The 18216-nt window shown below is 35.9% G+C and overlaps 1 protein-coding gene across 1 annotated transcript in view; it reads left to right on the top strand.

Annotated features, from left to right (window-relative positions):
• LOC145693348 (uncharacterized) overlaps positions 1-18216 on the top strand; it is a 240992-nt gene that overhangs the window by 167082 nt on the left and 55694 nt on the right. Inside the window, exon 5 of the mRNA XM_081769265.1 lies at positions 11243-11427. Coding sequence (XP_081625391.1) covers positions 11243-11427 — 185 coding nt within the window. The remainder of the gene's footprint in view (positions 1-11242; positions 11428-18216) is intronic.

Below are 18216 nucleotides of genomic sequence, written 5' to 3'. Positions count from 1 at the left end.
TAAGAGCCGCTTTGCGTGTTTTATTGTTTCGTCTTTCCATTCGTTACAAAAATTGTAATCGAGTAACACGTCTCTATCGCTGTCTTCCTAATTTATACAGTAATGTCAACTAAAAAAAAAAAAAAATGAGAAAAGAGTTTCGACACGAAAAAAATCTGAGTTACCGCTTAAAGTGAAAATAGAAATGCTTGATCGTTTACGCCTTGGAGAGTCGTTTGGATCCATATCACGCTCATTCAATGTCAACGAATCAACTGTACGATCGATAAAAAAATCCGAAGATAAAATAAGGTCGTCTGTAGCTTCAACTTCACTGTCAGCAAAAATTGTTCGTGATCTAGCAATAGAAAAAATGGAAGTGGCGTTGTCATTATGGATCGAAGACCGCAACCAAAAAAGGGTGCCCCTGAGTGGTCCAATGGTCCGGGAGAAGGCAAAGCGTCTTTACGCTTATTTTAAAGAACCTGGTGGTAGTTGTAGTGGTGAATGTACAGATGGAGGATTTCAAGCATCGGAAGGTTGGTTCAATAAATTTAAGGTGAGACAATCATTGCATAACATTAAAATCGTTGGAGAAGCTGCATCTGCAGACACTGCTGCAGCAGAACGATATAACAAATAAAACACAGTTCTGACCAGAGCAGAATGAAATATATTAAAAACTATACTTACAATGTTACAGTTTCAAGGACCTAACGTCCTCTTCATCAGACACAAACACTGAGATAAGACATGTGACAGCAGATCTTATATACATGAGAAAGTGAAAGGCCACGCCCCTTCTTCTCTCTCATTGGTCGGAGGGAACCAATGAGGATAAAGTTACTTACGCGCAAACAGAAAAATATAATGAGCCCTTTCACTTTTTCTAACAGTTCCTTAATGAGATGACATACAAAGAAAGTAAATAACAAATAGAAAATATTAAATAAGAAAAAAATATATATATATAACTAAATATATAAATATATAAATTTAAATAATTAAATAAATAAATATTAATAGCTTATATGCACTTTTCTTGTTCCTTTTCTATCCCATCCAACAATTTCTCCCATTGCTCGTGTATATTCATACCGCTTGTCCAATTCATTAGGTTCTCCTCTTGTTCTCTCTTTATTCTTCTAGCCTCTTTCCACTTTCTAATAATCTTCCTCTTCTCTCTCTCTAAACCCCTAGCTCCCTCCCAGTCTATTTTATGTCCCGTTTCCTTCACATGTTTGTATATAGCATTATTATCCCTTTTCAGTCTAACATCATCCTTATGTTGTTTTAATCTGTCCATAAGCCTTTTCCCCGTCTCCCCTATGTATTTCATGTCACACTCACTACACTTCACTTCATATATCACTCCTTCTTCCTGCTCCTCTATATGATTTTCCTTCCTTTTCCTTTTCTTCCTTATGCACTTCAACAAAGTTTCTCCTCCTTTTCTATAAGTCTTCACACCACCTTTTCTTAATAACTTCTTCAGCACTTCGGTCTTTTCGCCTATGCTCTGAATGCCGTACCACTTCTTGTCTTCCTCTTCTTTCCTATCCATATTATCTTCTTTTCTCTTTCTCCTAAACTGCTCTATCCTATATCCATTATTGTTCCCTCCGACCAATGAGAGAGAAGAAGGGGCGTGGCCTTTCACTTTCTCATGTATATAAGATCTGCTGTCACATGTCTTATCTCAGTGTTTGTGTCTGATGAAGAGGACGTTAGGTCCTTGAAACTGTAACATTGTAAGTATAGTTTTTAATATATTTCATTCTGCTCTGGTCAGAACTGTGTTTTATTTGTTACTCTACTTATCCAGAGCCATGGAGTTTGTTCAGAACGATATCCAGAAGAATTTGCAAACTTAGTAGCTGATGGAGGATACAAACCTGAGCAAGTATTTAATGTAGACAAAACTGCACTTTTTTGGAAGAGAAAGTCAAACAAAACATTCATTTCTAAAAGCGAAAAGTCTGCTCCTGGATTTAAGGCAGCAAAGGATAGAGTTACACTGCTGCTATGTTCTAATGCATCTGGAGATTGTGTCATTAAACCACTGATGCTTTACAGATCGTGAAATCCTCGGGCTTTAAAAAATCAAAACAAGGACGACCTGCCAGTGTTTTGGCGTGCTAATAAGAAAGCGTGGGTTACAAGCGCTATGTTTTGTGACTGGTTCCGGACTTGTTTTGTTTCTGAAGTTGAAACTTATTTAAAAAAAACAGAATTTAGACTTTAAAGCAGTTCTAGTCTTAAACGATGCACGTAGTTCCTCGTTATGAAGTTTCTGCCATTCTCCATTCCCGTCGTTCCTCTTGGGTGCGAATATTCGTCTCAGGATCTTGTTCTGAAATACTTTCAGTCTATGATCTTCCCTGAGAGTAAGCGACCATATTTCGCAACCATACAGAACAATAGGCATGATTTTCGTTTTGTATATTTTAAGCTCCAAATTCCTTGACAGAATTCGCGGCGACAAGAGATTTTGACCCGAATAATAACACGAATTCCCTGCTTTTAGTCGACATTTAATTTCTTCGTGAATATGATTTTCGTCTGTTGTTGATCCTAGGTATTTGATTCATTTCTCGATTTAATCTTAACTAATATTGATAGAGTTCTTCATTTCGATCAGTTTTCAGTACTTGGCATTTCGCGTTGCCTTTGTTTGCTATTCAATCCAAAAGACGTTCTGTCCAGAGATTTAGCCAACGTTAACAATGAAGTGCTGTTGCTTGATTCTGCGTTATTACCCACGAATTCTTTCTCTTCCGTGGATGATCAACTATCGTATTTAAATGAGGTAATTTTGTATCTGTAATTCATGCCCCCTTGAAGGAAGAACTTGCTTCTCATCCTTCTTCGATTACAAAAATGAAATGAAATTAAATCTATGAGTTTAACGTCCCATGAATATACCCTATGGGAAAGGAATGATTAAAACAAGTGAATGATGATGGAAAAAATGGGGGAATGAGAATGTAGGAGGAAACAGTAGTGCCCCTAGAAATCCCACGGACATGATATTCTACCACAAAGTTATTTCACCGGGATCGAACCAGGGACCTCGCACACTAGAGGTAACCACTCTACTACTGAGACACCGTGCCTTCTGTCTTGGATTACAGATGAAATTCGAAGCTTAATGGCTTGTCGCGACAGAGCGCATAGTGAATATAAGAAAGTGCGTAAATTAAATTTACTCAATTCAAATGGCAAATTTGAGGAATATAGAATCCTTAGAAATAGATGTAATCATGCCATATGTAATGCAAAATTAAAATTTTCTTACTCTCTAATGGAGAATAAGAACCCCCTCCCATCTTTGAATAAATTTGAAGATACTTGGCATTCATAGTAATAAAGGAGGTTAGCCGGGTATAATTGCTTCTTTCTCTGCCGATTATTTCAATAATAATTTTTGTACAATTTGTTACCTCTAGCTCACAGATAAATACAACGTCTAATAATAATGTACGAGAGCGTAGTTTTGAAGAAAATATATATTCTTACACTTTCACTTGTGTTACTCCACAAGATGTTATGAAAGCGATTAAGAAGATAAAATCCAATCCAGATGAGATAAACATAACTTTAATGAAGAAAATATTACGGTACCTTTTGTTCTCTCCACAATTACCAAAATTATTTAATCTTTCCCTTACTACCGGCACCTTGTGGAAAACGTTACAATTTCTGCCTCTCCTTAAGATTAAAGATGTCTGATCCGTGGAAAATTTAAGGCCTATTTCAATATTACCTGCCCTATCTGAAGCTCTTGAATATATTGTAAGTGACGGAACACGTGAGCACCTTCTAAGTTAAATCTTTTATACACTTTTCAGTCTGAATTTCTTAAACTTTGCAGTATTTCTGCATGCCTTACCGGTAGTACTGCTGATAGACGCTCTGCTTTGGACGAGAGGAAAGTAACCATACAAGCAGTGGTGTTACTCTAATTTTTAGTATATGTAGCACAGCGAATATCTTGGAAAACGAATTATCCAAGCTAGATGCTTATCAAAAAGTATTAGAAAGACCTTAATCCAGCAATGGATCAACAATTGTTGATAATGGTATGTATCATTTGATCCATACTACGCTCATTTGATCCCAGTTCTCATTCTTGATATCTGAGCATTTGAGATCAAGAAATAAACGCTCATACCTTGTTCTGAGAGATCATATGTTTAACCATGTAGCTGTAAGAATTTCTAAAAACAAAAATAGTTAAACTAAAATTTACAGTTCCTTTGTATAACTGGGTAAAAATTTACTGTTATGTCTGGTTATAACAATCGTTTCTGCGAACTGGAAATATTTTAACAACGTTTTCTAGTAAACCGGTACGAACCGGCTGAATATCACTACTTCATACAAGTACGTACCATACTGTAATCCAGCAAAGCAATCCAGTTAGGTTAGGCTGGTTAACGACATTTTGCTGTGGAAACTTTTAAGTTACAATAGTTTAGCTTCACCACGACCGAAAACAGTTTGTGGTAGTTGCCAACTTAGTCTCTGTTCAGAGGAACCTTCTTTGTAGAGTAGAGGTAGTGTTTTAGATCCGTTTCTGTTCTGTGTTTATGTTAACGATTTACCACAATCTGTAAACAATTTTAAGATAACATGTATGCGGCCGATGTTCAGTTATATCTATCGTCTTCATAAAGACAAATAGATATATGTTTAGCAAAGATGAACGAAGATCTGATTAATTTGGCTGAGTGGACAACAAATAATTGTTTAAATGTAAATCCAGCCAAATCGCAGTCGATTTTAAATTACCTCTAAACGTACGACTACGTTATTAGGTCCTTCACTTCTTCCTAATGATTTTAGATGGCGCAGATATTCCTTCTCTTCCTTTGTTAAAAAATCTTGGCATTATATTTAACGAACATTTAACTTGGCCTGATCAAATTAACACATCATGCAAGAAGGCTTTTGGAATTCCTTCAGTAAATTTAAAATCTCTTTACCAATACAGTCGAAAAAACTCTTGTCCAGACTCTAGTGGACTACATCTAGAGTACTGTGACACCACTTGGACTTCAGTTTGTAGTTTCTATTCCTTTTTCCACGAGATCCATCTTAATTGTGTTTCCCCATCTGCGCTTAGGTCTTTCTAATGGCCGTTTTCAGATTGGATTTTCAGTTAAAACTTTGAAAGCGTTCCTGTTTTCTTCCATTCTTGCTACATGACCTGCCCACCTGAGTTTCCTAGACTTGATGACCCTAACAATGTATAGTAAACGTGTAAATTATCGAAACGTTACGAAATGTACCCATTTCCCATTTCTGTTTCTTTTAGGTCCGAATATTCGTCTCAGGATTTAATTTTAGGTATTTTCAGTCTGCGTTCTTCCCTCAGTAAGCGACTATGTATCGCAACCATAGAGCACAACACGCATGATTATCGTTTTATATATTTTAGCTTCAAATTCCTCGACAGAATTCGCGATGAGAAAAGATTTTAAACTGAATAATAACATGAATTACCTGCTTTCACTCGACATTTAATTTCTTTGTGGATGTGGTTTTGGTCTGTTATATCATGGTATAACAGAATTAGATTCCTGTGCTTTCTTCATCTACGCTCATGTTAGCCCGTCACGTATGAGGATGACGTCTCTCGGCGATCACAATATCCGAGGAAAGGGAAGAAAGGAGGCGGCCTGGGACCTATATGTTAGGTACCATCTCGGCATTTGCCTGGTGTGAATAAGGAAAACCTTACTACTCACGATGACTGGCCTGAAAAAGCTTCTATACTTTTTCGACCGGGTGTTCCCACCGGGATCATTGTATAATACTGTAATATTTGTATGTACCACATACGTAGTAATTTCGTATTTTTACTTTCTAATGTGTAGTGTACCTTCGTAGAGTAAAGACGTGTCTGCAGCGAGCTCCGGAGTGCGACCAAGCGTAACATGGGAGATACAATAAGTGCGTGGAGGGCCAGAATAGGCCTTTTTATTGCGTTAGTGAAAAACAGTTCTGATGTACAGTGTGAAAGTGGTACCAAACGCCAAAATGCATATTTTGTATACGGTTTGGTTCTAGTTACGATGCTTATATTTGGTTGTGTGGAAAGCAATCCAGGGCCCCCTCACAAATCTGAATTGGCAGATATCAAGGAAATCCTTAACAATGTTCGCAGTTCCAACGAGCAAATTGTCGTAGAAATAAAACAATTAAAAACGAGTGTATGTGAACTAACAAGTAGGTTCAACAACGTTGAATTACAGTTAAAAAACATGTCTAGTGAAGTGAGTGATTTACGAGAATATGCGAAATATTTAGAAGACAAAATCGACTATCTTGAAAACCATTCAAGAAGACAAAATTTAGTGATATATGGCATAGGAGAAAGTGCAAAAGAAACTTGGGAAGAAACCGAAACCAAAGTGAGAACAGTGATTCAGGATAGACTCCATATTGAACTACAAGACGAAGACCTACAGCGAACGCACAGAGTGGGAAGGAAAGCGCCAGGAAGAAACCGACCTATTGTGTGCAAGTTTATTAGTGATAAAAAGAAGGAACTTGTGTTAAAAAATAGGAGCAAACTTCGAGGCACTAAAATATACGTCGATCAAGATTATTCAAATAAGGTGCGTGACGAACGGAAGCAACTTCAATTTTACCTAGATGAGGCTAGAAGGAAAGGAAGCTTCGCGTATATGCAATTTCGGTTTTTATTCATAGATGGGAAGAGATTCACCCTTTGGGACTTGAAAGAAAGAGACCAGCAGCAAACAAGAATGACTGCATTCCAAAGTGATAGTGTGCCACCTGAACAGCCCGGGGCTAAAGAAATCCAACAGCTGAGTTCTGAAGGCGCCACAGGGAGCAGGAAGAAGAGTTTATCTTCCCCCTCTTCGTCCAAGAACCAACTTATTGTGACAAACCCAGTCAAATGAAAAATGTGTATCAAGGACTCTCCATCTGTAAGTAAGATAATAGATAAAAATATGCATGTACCAGAATATTTAAAAAAGGTCAGTGACACGTTAACACAAATAGGTAGAACTAACTTGCAAATATATTTCCAGAATTGTCGTAGCTTACGATGTAAAAGTGAAATATTTTATACTAATGTTTTATCTTCTAACTATGATATTATTATAGCTGTTGAAAGTTGGTTGTGTGAGGGTTACTATAATTCTGAATATTTTGATGACAGATACACGGTATTTCGTCAAGACAGGAACTTGAAACTATTTGGGACATCAAAGGGAGGGGGTGTAATAATAGCAATACATTCAGATTTCAATGTTCAGTTTGTTAATTCATATGATGCAGGATTTGAATGTATTCTAATCAAACTTATAAATAAATCATTAGTTGTGTATATTTGTGCTTTGTATATAGGGCCAGAATCGAAAATAAGCACTTACGAAAACTTCTATCAATTCATTGAAAGTAATTGCCCAGTGTTTAGCTCTATTCTCTGTATTGGGGACTTCAACCTCCCGGAAATTAGCAATTCTATGTTTGACTTCACTCATTCCTCAACTAAATGTAAAAGCCTCCTCAATTTCCTGTCACTCTATAATTTAACTATGTATAATAATATACAAAATACCAATAACCGTACACTGGACCTAGTACTCTCGAATGCATGCGAAATTGAAGTAAACCGTGAAAATTCACCATTGGTACCTATAGACAATCACCATCCCCCCTTAATTATAGCGCTTTCAGTTAAACGTTTTCCGAAACAAAAAGTAAACAATAGATCATCTGGTTTTAATTTCAGAAAAGCTGATTATCATAAATTGTATTTAGAACTTTCAAAAGTTAATTGGAATTGCCTTTCATATTTAAATGACGTAAATAAAGCTGTAGAAACTTTTTATCAATTAATTGACGATGTATTTAAACAATGCATTCCAACTAAAAAGAATCCCAGTAATAAAATCTTTCCTGTCTGGTTTAACTCAGAAATAATTCGAAAAATCAAACAAAAATCGTACTATCACAAAAAGTGGAAGAACACAATAGACAATAATACATATTACCGTGATAAATTTTGTAGTTTAAGGACAGAGGTAAAGACAAAAATTGCAAAAGCATACAAAGAATTCGTAGCTAACTCCGAGAATTGCATAGCAGATGATCCAACAAACTTTTGGAATTTTATCAAAAATAAAACAAGGCATTTGACTAATGGCCCCCTTATGTATAATGGTGAAAGTCTACAGTGTAACAGGGATATTGCGGAGGCTTTTGCACATTATTTTAAGTCTGTTTACAATCATGAACCTGTGAGTTATAACACTGATGCTCTAATGTCACACGAACCTAGAAGTATATTACTCGATATTTTCCAAATCACTGAAATAACAATATCAGAAATAGAACATGCCATTAAAAGGTTGAAATCTAGAACAGCGTGTGGCCCTGATGGTATCCCACCTTACATAATAAAGGGAACTATTGATATCATAAAACATCCTATACATATACTATTAAACATGTCCGTAAAATATAATGTTTTTCCAGACCGATGGAAAGAAAGCTTGATATGTCCTATTCCAGAAACTAGCAATGCTAAAAATATAGAAAGCTTTAGACCAATTGCAATTCTATCCCCATTTGCAAAAATTTATGAATATATAATACACAATCGCTTACTTAATCATGTTAGATCCAGTATCTCTGTATACCAACACGGATTTCTCAAGAATAGATCCACTTCAACTAATTTGACAATTATAACAAACTTTATAGCTTCAGAACTAGACAAAGGAGGGCAGGTGGATGTAATCTATACAGACTTTCAGAAAGCGTTCGATTTAGTTAACCACGACATTTTGCTTGAAAAACTAGCTCTTATGAATCTTTCTAAGCAAGCATTAGTACTTTTCACATCATACTTACGTGATCGTAAACAATCTGTAGCTTACAAAGGTCATATCTCCAACAATTTTAATGCTACATCGGGAGTACCGCAAGGATCAAACCTTGGACCTTTATTATTCCTCATCACTATCAATGACATAACTAAGCACATCAAGAAATCGCATACTTTACTCTTTGCAGATGACTTAAAATTATATGCTCAAATTAAATCACTTGAAGACTGTAAAAACCTCCAGGAAGACTTGGAAAATGTAAAACACTGGTGCCACGTGAATAAATTTAGCCTAAACATAACTAAATGTAAAGCTATTACATTTACTAGAAAAGGAAAATACATAAATTATGATTATACTATTGACGGTATAAATCTTTGTAGGCCGGAAACTGTTAAAGACCTTGCTGTTACCTTCGACCCAAAACTGACTTTCGCAAATCACATTGAAACTATTGCAAACAATGCTTATAAGAGTCTTGGATTTATTTGTCGTGTAAGTAGAGACTTCCGTAGCCACATGACAATTTTAAAACTATATTATTCGTATATCAGATCCCAACTGGAATACGCTTCTGTTATTTGGACTCCTCATAATGGAAAATATATCCAAATGATTGAAAGAGTGCAGTGTAAGTTTTTGAGATTACTAATGTATAAAAAAACTGGAATGTACCCAGCATACATATCATACCCAGAACTAACAAACAATTTCAATATACCGACATTAGAGCAACGTAGGTATGTTAATGATTTAGTTTTTGTACATAAAATAATAAATAATAAAATTAATTGCATAGAACTAAGTTCTAATATATTTCTGCATGTTCCGACGTCTAGAACGAGGTTAAGCAATAGTAGTACCATGTACTGTAAGAAAGCACGCACTGACATCCTGTATAAATCCCCTTTATGGAGAATGAGCTCTCACTACAATAATATTGAAGAAAAGTGTGAAATGATAGACATATTCATTATGTCTGAAAAAATGTTTAGGAACACAATTTGTAGTATGATGAGCTGAGTTAATTAATGAAACAATAAAAATTTCTGTACGTTTTTCTTCTGTAAAAATAATGATATTTTACCATATATGTAAACAAACACTGTAAATGGGCAGGACGCCTGTTGTGTTGTTGTTACAATAAATAAATAATTTTCCATACTGTAAAATTTTGTATCGTGTTTAGGTGGTAGATAAGATTCTGCAATCTTAACCTTAATATGTAAAGCAAGTCGAAATAAATAATGATTCAGAAGATTATCTTCATGTCGTATTTACAAAATGATTGAAATGACGTTTCTGTCTTGCTTTATCGTCAAACAATGTAAGTTTAAAGATCCCATGCTTTTCGAGACGTAAGCTTAATGCATTTAAACTTAAATAACCTACAGACAAAATACGAAAAACGTTGCAGTCATCTCTTCAAATTTGTTGTTTCTTCTGTGGTAAATTTGCTGGAAGAACTCGTAAGTTCATAATTCCTTAAGACAAGCACTGTGTTCTCTTGTGAGGTGCGGTTTTGATTACATACTATTTGATGATGCAGCTTGGTATTTTGAACTATTTTCTTTAAACCTTATTATTCCGTTATGATACTTTGCCCATCATATTTTCTGTCCATGTAAAAGAAGATATCGTAATTGACTAACCGAATAACGCCTAAACCAAACTGCTGAAGCTAAAAACCTGAAGTTTGGAAAGTATATAGGATTTGTCACGTAAGACACCACTAATGAAGGGTTTTTGGAAATTCGAGTGGAATAGGGAAAAGAGGGTTGCAGTTATTATAATGAGATATCCATCCATATCTCGGAACCCCTTAAGGCTAGAGACTTGAAATTTGGTATTAGAGGGTTTTTTTTTTTTTTTTTTTTTTTTTAACATAATTGAAGACATGTTTCGCCATTCTTTGATATTTGTTAGAAGGGAAGAAAAGAGATTGGAAAAAAAAAAAAGGGAGTGAGAGTTGCCTTTATTACAGTAAGATGTCCATATCTCGGAACTCCTTAAGATTATACACGCGTAGTATTTGGATTTTTTATTTAAAATAATTATGTACGTGTTTCAACGTATTCAAATGTTTGGCCTAAAATGGAAAAAAAGGGATTGAGATGCTTTGCCAAGATTTCCATACGAAGCGTTCGAATTTCGTGCGAGAGTTCAACATCAAACGAATTTTATATGAAAGAAGCAGAAGGAAAATCGGAAAATATTGCCGGCAATAACATATGGAAGCATTTGCTAGTTTAATTATATGTGCAAAGTAATGACTTGAATTTTTGTGGGAAAATAATCTACCGAACCTGGTTCATGGAAGGAAAATTATTTATATAAGTTTCTATATTGTGTGTTAGTAATGAATAGTAATAATAGAAAAGTTCTTTTAGGTCTCCATCTTCAGGTTCACAAGACTCACGGACTCAGCACACTCATGAAACTACGAGTAATCAGGGATTGAGTTCAGAAGAACAGTTAAGAGCTAAGTTACAACAAGCGATTCGAGCTGCTCAGTGTGCAGACGAACAATTAAGACAGCAAGGTGTGTTGACTGGAGCTCCTGCACGAAGAGAAGGTATGTATATTTTGTAATCAAATTTGAAATCCTACACTTGTTCCTTTCACAATCCACTTGTGAAAAAACATGCTGTAGTTAAATAGTGCCAAAAGACCAAAACAACACACCAAGAAATATTTAGTTAAGAACAATTTAATTATTTGTCAGATTTCTGTTTTGTGCGAAAATCACCTATACACTACTAAAAGGAGTAAAATTAAATACCTGCATCTGTCTTATCTGTATACCGTGTGTATTGAATGTGCGGGGTCATAGGGCAACTTTGTTATGAATCAAGATACGAAAAATGGAAGGAGAGAAAAGTTTTTGGAAATATGTGGGTTTCGTTTTTAAATGGTTGATTTTTTCAGTAGCAGTCATTTGGGCTCTACACTGATAAAAACTAACTCCACGGCCTATGAAACCCGGAGGGTCAATGCCGCGTTCACAAAAGATCTCCTTCGACTTATGTCCTTAGCCAAGTATATCCAGTTTCTACTTTGAATTCCTATTTCTGCAAGATCCATCTTAATATTGTCCTCCCACCTGCGCCTAAATCTTCCTAATGGTCGTTTTCCGATTGGTCTTCCAGTTAGACTTTGAAAGCGTTCCTACTTTCTTCCATCCTGCTTACGTGACCTACCCACCTGGGCCTCCTAGATTTGATGACCCTAACAATGTTTAGTAAACCGTATAAACTATGTAGTTCCTCGTTATGAAGTTTCAGCCATTTCCCATTCCCGTTCCTCTTGGGTCCGCATATTCGTCTCAGGATCGTGTTCTCAGATACTTTCAATTTATTTTGTTCCCTCAGAGTAAGCGACCATGTTTCGCATTTTAAGCTTCAAATCCCTTGACAATTCGCGACGACAGGAGATTTTAAACTGGAATTCCCTGCTTTTAGTCGACATTTAATTTCTTCGTGAATATGGTTTTTCTTGGGCTTCACACTGATGTTAAATAAAATTCAAAGTTTCCAGTTCAGCAGGCTGTTCGAACGGAACGAAAAACCATGCAAAAATGACACGGTGAACGTGCACATTGTTACATGAGGGAACCTTGAACACATCGAATCCATTTCCCTACGAGGCTATATTGTTGATATGGAAGGGCCTATTGATATATTCATATCAGCTTCGTCCTCTCTGGGTGTGCAAGTCGTGTGTCAACGCCCAAAGGAAAATAATTTTAAAAAGGGACGAATTATCACAAGCCGGATTTTTTTTCTTCGAATGAGACAAGTAATCAAGCTCTCCGGTGCGGCAGCTAGTCTTATAATGAGCCTAGCATTGTTGGTAGTACTTTGGCTGCATTCCCACTAGGTTACAGGACTCATATTGCGCATGCTCTTCATGCTTTCCACCTTACGCGATCCAAGCCATTGTTCTAAGTTTCAGCGTCTTGAGTTGTTCCGCAGCTTCCTTCTGTTTTTCATAATTGCAGTTTTGGTTGCGCTTCAGATTTTTTAAGATGGGTAAAAAAAAGTGTAGTTCAAATTCTTTTTCATTACTTTTTTATATTAATAAAAAGCAAATAATTAACAATAATCGACCGTGCCCTAATCTCACAATGCCAGCTAATGTCAAAGAGAAAAAAAGTAGTGCTGATTTTGAGAGCATTTTCGAATGGAGTTATACGATATTTAGAATTGGTTTTGTGAACAGCGTGGTGAAGAAATTTTACTGTTGGATGCGTTCATTATTTTCAGTTAAGAAATGTTCGAAATCATCAAGGGCAGTGGTCGAAGTGAGACGGTATGCGGTGGTATGCCATACCGCCTCTGGTTTTTCAGTGATGAAGACACACCATCACTGGAGAGTGAATTCTAATATATCTTTAATAAACCCATTTTTGTACACAGTAATTGACGAATAGCTTTGCAGGTCAAAAATTTAATTTCTTATTGAAAAATATTTTTTTGAAGTTGCCAAAACCGACATTTTGGTTATTTTTCTTACTTTTTGTTTTTAAAATGAGGCGTCTACAAAGAAGTTCGGCCCTTGCTCCTACCAAAGTAGCGACTCGTTTAAACTGAAATCGGAAAGTATTGTTGTGAGTTTGTCGGGACTTGTTTTGTGCCTACAATGATAAAGAAATATGTAACTGAATCCGAGAGAAAAAATTAAGTTTATGAAATCAAAAAGAAAAAAATCTGTTGCTTTCATTAAAAAGTATATTTGCATCTTTCTAATAATTAGATAACATTTTAAGTACGTGTGCGGTTAGCTTTGGGCAATGAATCCCTAAAATTAAGATCTTTGCGGCGATTGCTTTTAATTGAATCTGATGCTCGTTAATGGAAGTTAAACATTTTCAATATGGAGAAGTTTTTCGTAAAAATAAAAAGCAACTCTGTTACATGCTTTTTATGATTGCATGCTTTTTATGCTTTTTATGCAATAAATTGATTTATCAGGAAGTTAATCCTCATGACATGAATTTCGCTGCATTTCTTGATTATCTTACTAAAACACAATCGGTGGCCAAATTTAAAGAACATACGGGAAGTGGTGGATTTGGTTGTTCTCAAGGGCGCCGATCCTGGAGCCTTCCCCCCCCCCCCCTTCCAAAGCTCATGTGGGCCTCCTATTGTATTTATGAATATACAATATTTGGCATAATTTGAATGCAATTTGTCTTAAAATCCTCATATATATACCTTCTGCATCTGAATGAGCCGCCCAAATTTACAGAGAAATTGGCACTCTTGGTTGTTCTATGTGTATAGGTACGAAAGAAACTTCGGGTACATTCAAATCTGAAAACTTGAGCATGGGCGGATTTAGGGGTTGTCTGCTGTGGAGAAGCCTGACCTCCCGGATGTCTGGAATACCCCTGAGTCGAATGAGGATCCGGGAGTTGTCCCACGAGAAATTGTTTAAAAATTGTTCATATAAAAACTCGGTTTTTGAACGTTTTCGTGTATTATAAAGAATTGCAATTCTCTATAATACAACATAAGGGGAGATATATATTTTTTTACTTTTCTCAAAAAGTTGGGAGCGGGGGAAAAGTATCTCCAAGCTCGCTTTCTCCGTAACTACGGAGAAGGTTTGCTATGGTTTTGAGTCACTATGCAAATAGAAATACAATATTTTAGGCAACATACCCTCACTGTATTTCAACATTTAGATAGCCGGCATGTCAAGTTAAAATTGTAATAAAACATACCACTTCTGATTTTTCTCCACTTCGAACACTGATCAAGGGTATAGGGATTTAAACCATACAGGCCCATTAAACATGTATTAAAGAAGCCCATTTATGCCAGAACCTTTTTGTCACGATTAAAAAAAAAAAAAAAACTATAAATCTTTTCATTTGACACTGATAAACACGAAATTTATTATTTTTCAGATTTTCAAAATTTGAGAGGCGGGAAGTCGCATGGGTCATCAACGACCCGCTGGCAGCGACGCAAATATACTAGTTGTCGCCTGGGGTAAGAACTCGCCTTAGCGCCCCCCTGACCAACCAAACCAAAACGATCCCCCAAATATTTGCCCAATTTTGCGCCTTCCCAATCCGTCGCCCGGGGCACAAGCCCCGTTATCCCACCTTAGTTACGTCACTTTCCGCTGGGCACTAGCTGCATAAAATAATTTAAATTTCCAAATAAATTAGTACCTGTGAATGTGAGGTTATTATATATAAGCTTGGCATTATTCATAAGCATTTTTATTTTCGATACTAAAATATGGATGTTACAAAGTGAAATTTATATTATCTGCTAAGCCAAAAGAACAATATTCTTTAACATAGTAATATAAATGCTATAAAACACAATAATATAAATGCTTTCATTTTAACCCATTACTCTTCTAGTTTGTTTTATTATTCGTGATCATAGTAGAAGCACCCATCATGCAATGAAACTTCACATCTTTTGCATGCTATCACTGTTTCGTTGCTAAACATTTTGCAACGACGAGCTTTAAACCTTTGATGATCAGATGTCCCATGTGGTGAAGTCGAGTTGAGTTTCCACCTTGATCAAGACCTCTTGATGGACCTGCAGATTTTGTTGCTGTTCCATATTTCTGCAGAAGAGCCTTAGTGCATGCCCCCCCTCGAAATCCAGACATCCACATTTTGCCCGTGAGTTCGACTTAGTGTTCACGCGTTATTCAATCTAACAATCGAATAGCCAGAACAGAATAGGCACGTATCATTCTTTCCTCTAATTGGTGTACGAAGGTTTGATATGTTCTGGTCCATCAAATCTGCACCCCCATGTTGCGGTTATACTCGTGAAAAGAATGGGGTTGTTACACTGTGATTCTTTGTTTATCTTGCGAAGAGTATCTACTCACTTTGTGTAAAGGTTCCACGCCAGTGTGATTTGACATAATACTTATTACACATTATCTTTCCAGGTAACCACAATAAGCCTGGCAGATTTGTCAACCATGGATTCAAATTCACCTCATTTACGCTTCTTCATTTCTTCTTCTGTGAGAATTAGATAGTGTTCTGTACATTGACCCTAACAGTTCCATTCATGTCACGATGTGTGAGACCATCCAATAATTTACATCGGGTAATTTAAAAAAAAAAAAAAAAAAAAAAAAAAAAAATGAATCTTACTCTGGGAAATTCACATTTGAGGATATCCACAAATTTCAAAACCACAAATTCTCCCAGTGACATGGATATGTTAGTTGTTTTTCTTTGCCTCCACGTCGGCCTTGATCAAATCTGCTAGTAGATAATATCCGGTTCGTTGAGCTGCAATCCACGCGTTGAACCCAAACTTAAATGGCTTGCCATGGATAAATTGCTTGCATCCTTGTTTTCCAAACTACGATATGATTGATTCGTCAATAGAAATATTTTTCTCTTCTATGCGTTTTTCAGAAACAAATCATTCAGTAAATTAAGAAGCGGACGAATTTTCGCCATTGAATTACTAGCATCAATCTCTTCATTATCGCAGGCGTGAATATAACGAAAGATTTCTTCAAATCGATTTTGTCTTTGATTTTTATACTAATACATTTCGAACGTCCTCACTTATTTCCGAGTAGTCTTCTACACTTCAGTGGCACATAACCGATACGGAATAATATTCCTAAAAAGCAGTACACCTCTTTCGCGCTGAGTTCAAAAGTAGCGCTTTATATACTGTATATTTAACAAGCTCTTCGATCACATCTCTACTCAAAAACACTTGTAAGAAATCAATAGAATGCGAATCTTCTCACAGATTGAAAGAAGAACCTTGAGTCACTTTATCTGGCTGCACTTCTGAAACACCTACATTAGTTAAATCTCCTTTCTTTTCTTGCACAAATCTTTTTACCACTTAGTACATTAGCTTTTCCACTTTCATTGTTGTCTTTTTCCGCACGTGAAGAACACCCATCTGTTACCAACATTTCACCTTCATTCTGATCTGCACTCGGAATTAGATCTCCAAAACTATTATCCACTTCACCTCTTACCACTAATTAAGCTTCAGCTTGAAGCTGCCGGTGAGACAGTCTGTTTGGATCACAGCAGTCTTCGTCGTCGAAATCAACATCAGTATCAAATCCTGTATCATTAGGCGGAGTTAAAAAGACATCAGCTTCAGCTATAGGAAGATCATCATCAGCATTTTCCAAGACAGCCAATATCTCAGCTGCACTCAAACCTTATTTCCTGCAAAGACAAAATAACAAAAGAAATTATTAGATTTTTCGATTTAAATTCCGACATTCAATGAAATTAGGAATTTCAGGCCCTTTCTCCCCGTTTCATATACGTATATACCATTAAGATACCTCCCAAATCTAAGTGACATACATGTGTGCGCCCCATAATTGACCAAAAAAAAAAAAAACGCTTTGGTATAATTTACAAACATGGCATATACATGTATGCTACCTGGGTGTTGAATATTTCATCATGGCATATACGTGTAATCCGAGAGATTTTTTTCTACAGTATCTTGCTACACAAGTGACTTTTGGAATTGCAATATATTGGATCTCGCCATCTCTATGCTAATGTTCTGTTATGCATATAATTTCAATATCTTTGTAAGAATCATTTAATTGAACTGCTATTTGAAGTTGTTTGTTTTAAAACCCTGTGTATTTTGATGAAAGAAGAATCATTGTAACTATATCACTGTAACAATAATTTTGTCTGTCTGCAGCCTCTAACATGGAAATTCATGATGAACTTGCAAGTAAGTTGTTGTTGAAATTGACTGCGTTACGTCACAGTAAATTTTGTTATTGTCAGCAATTCATAGAGGAGTCAACTGCCATTCAACCTCCTCAATGTTGCTAACTTACAATGATTTTTCACTTTTCCTTAAAGAATTGTTGTCGAACAGTTGTGTCATTTCACGAAGATGAACTGGAATGTTCATTATATCACAAAATTAGAGAGAAGAAGTAAACAGAAAAAAAAAAAAAAAAACATTGTACTCACTGTTCTTATTTAAGATATTAAGGGGATCTGATACCTTTTCGCTTAGGTTTTTAACTCTCCATTTGATAACATGTAAAATTTAATATGGTAATTTCTAACAAAGTATTGCAGGTAATGACTTGAAATTTTTAATACAAATACACAAGACTCATATAAATCCAACCACGGTCTCCAATTTACGTTACATGCGTTAGATTAATTGTAATATATTCTTTAGTAAGTTTGGCAACTGTGCTGTATAGTATATGGATAGATCTTTTTGAAGAAATTGAGAGCCCTCGGAACCTCTAGCTCTACTAGTCTTCGCGACACGTGGTAGTGATTTATGAGCGCTTCAGGCTAAAAACCAATGTCGCCTCTGATCCTTTCTTTCTAATTTTCTTT

The sequence above is a fragment of the Thermobia domestica genome, chromosome 8, assembly GCF_964235325.1.
Source record: "Thermobia domestica chromosome 8, izTheDome1.hap1.1, whole genome shotgun sequence".
NCBI classification, from domain to species: domain Eukaryota; kingdom Metazoa; phylum Arthropoda; class Insecta; order Zygentoma; family Lepismatidae; genus Thermobia; species Thermobia domestica.
The sequence above is the reverse complement of the archived record's forward strand: the minus strand, read 5'-3'. Positions and strand labels throughout refer to the sequence as shown.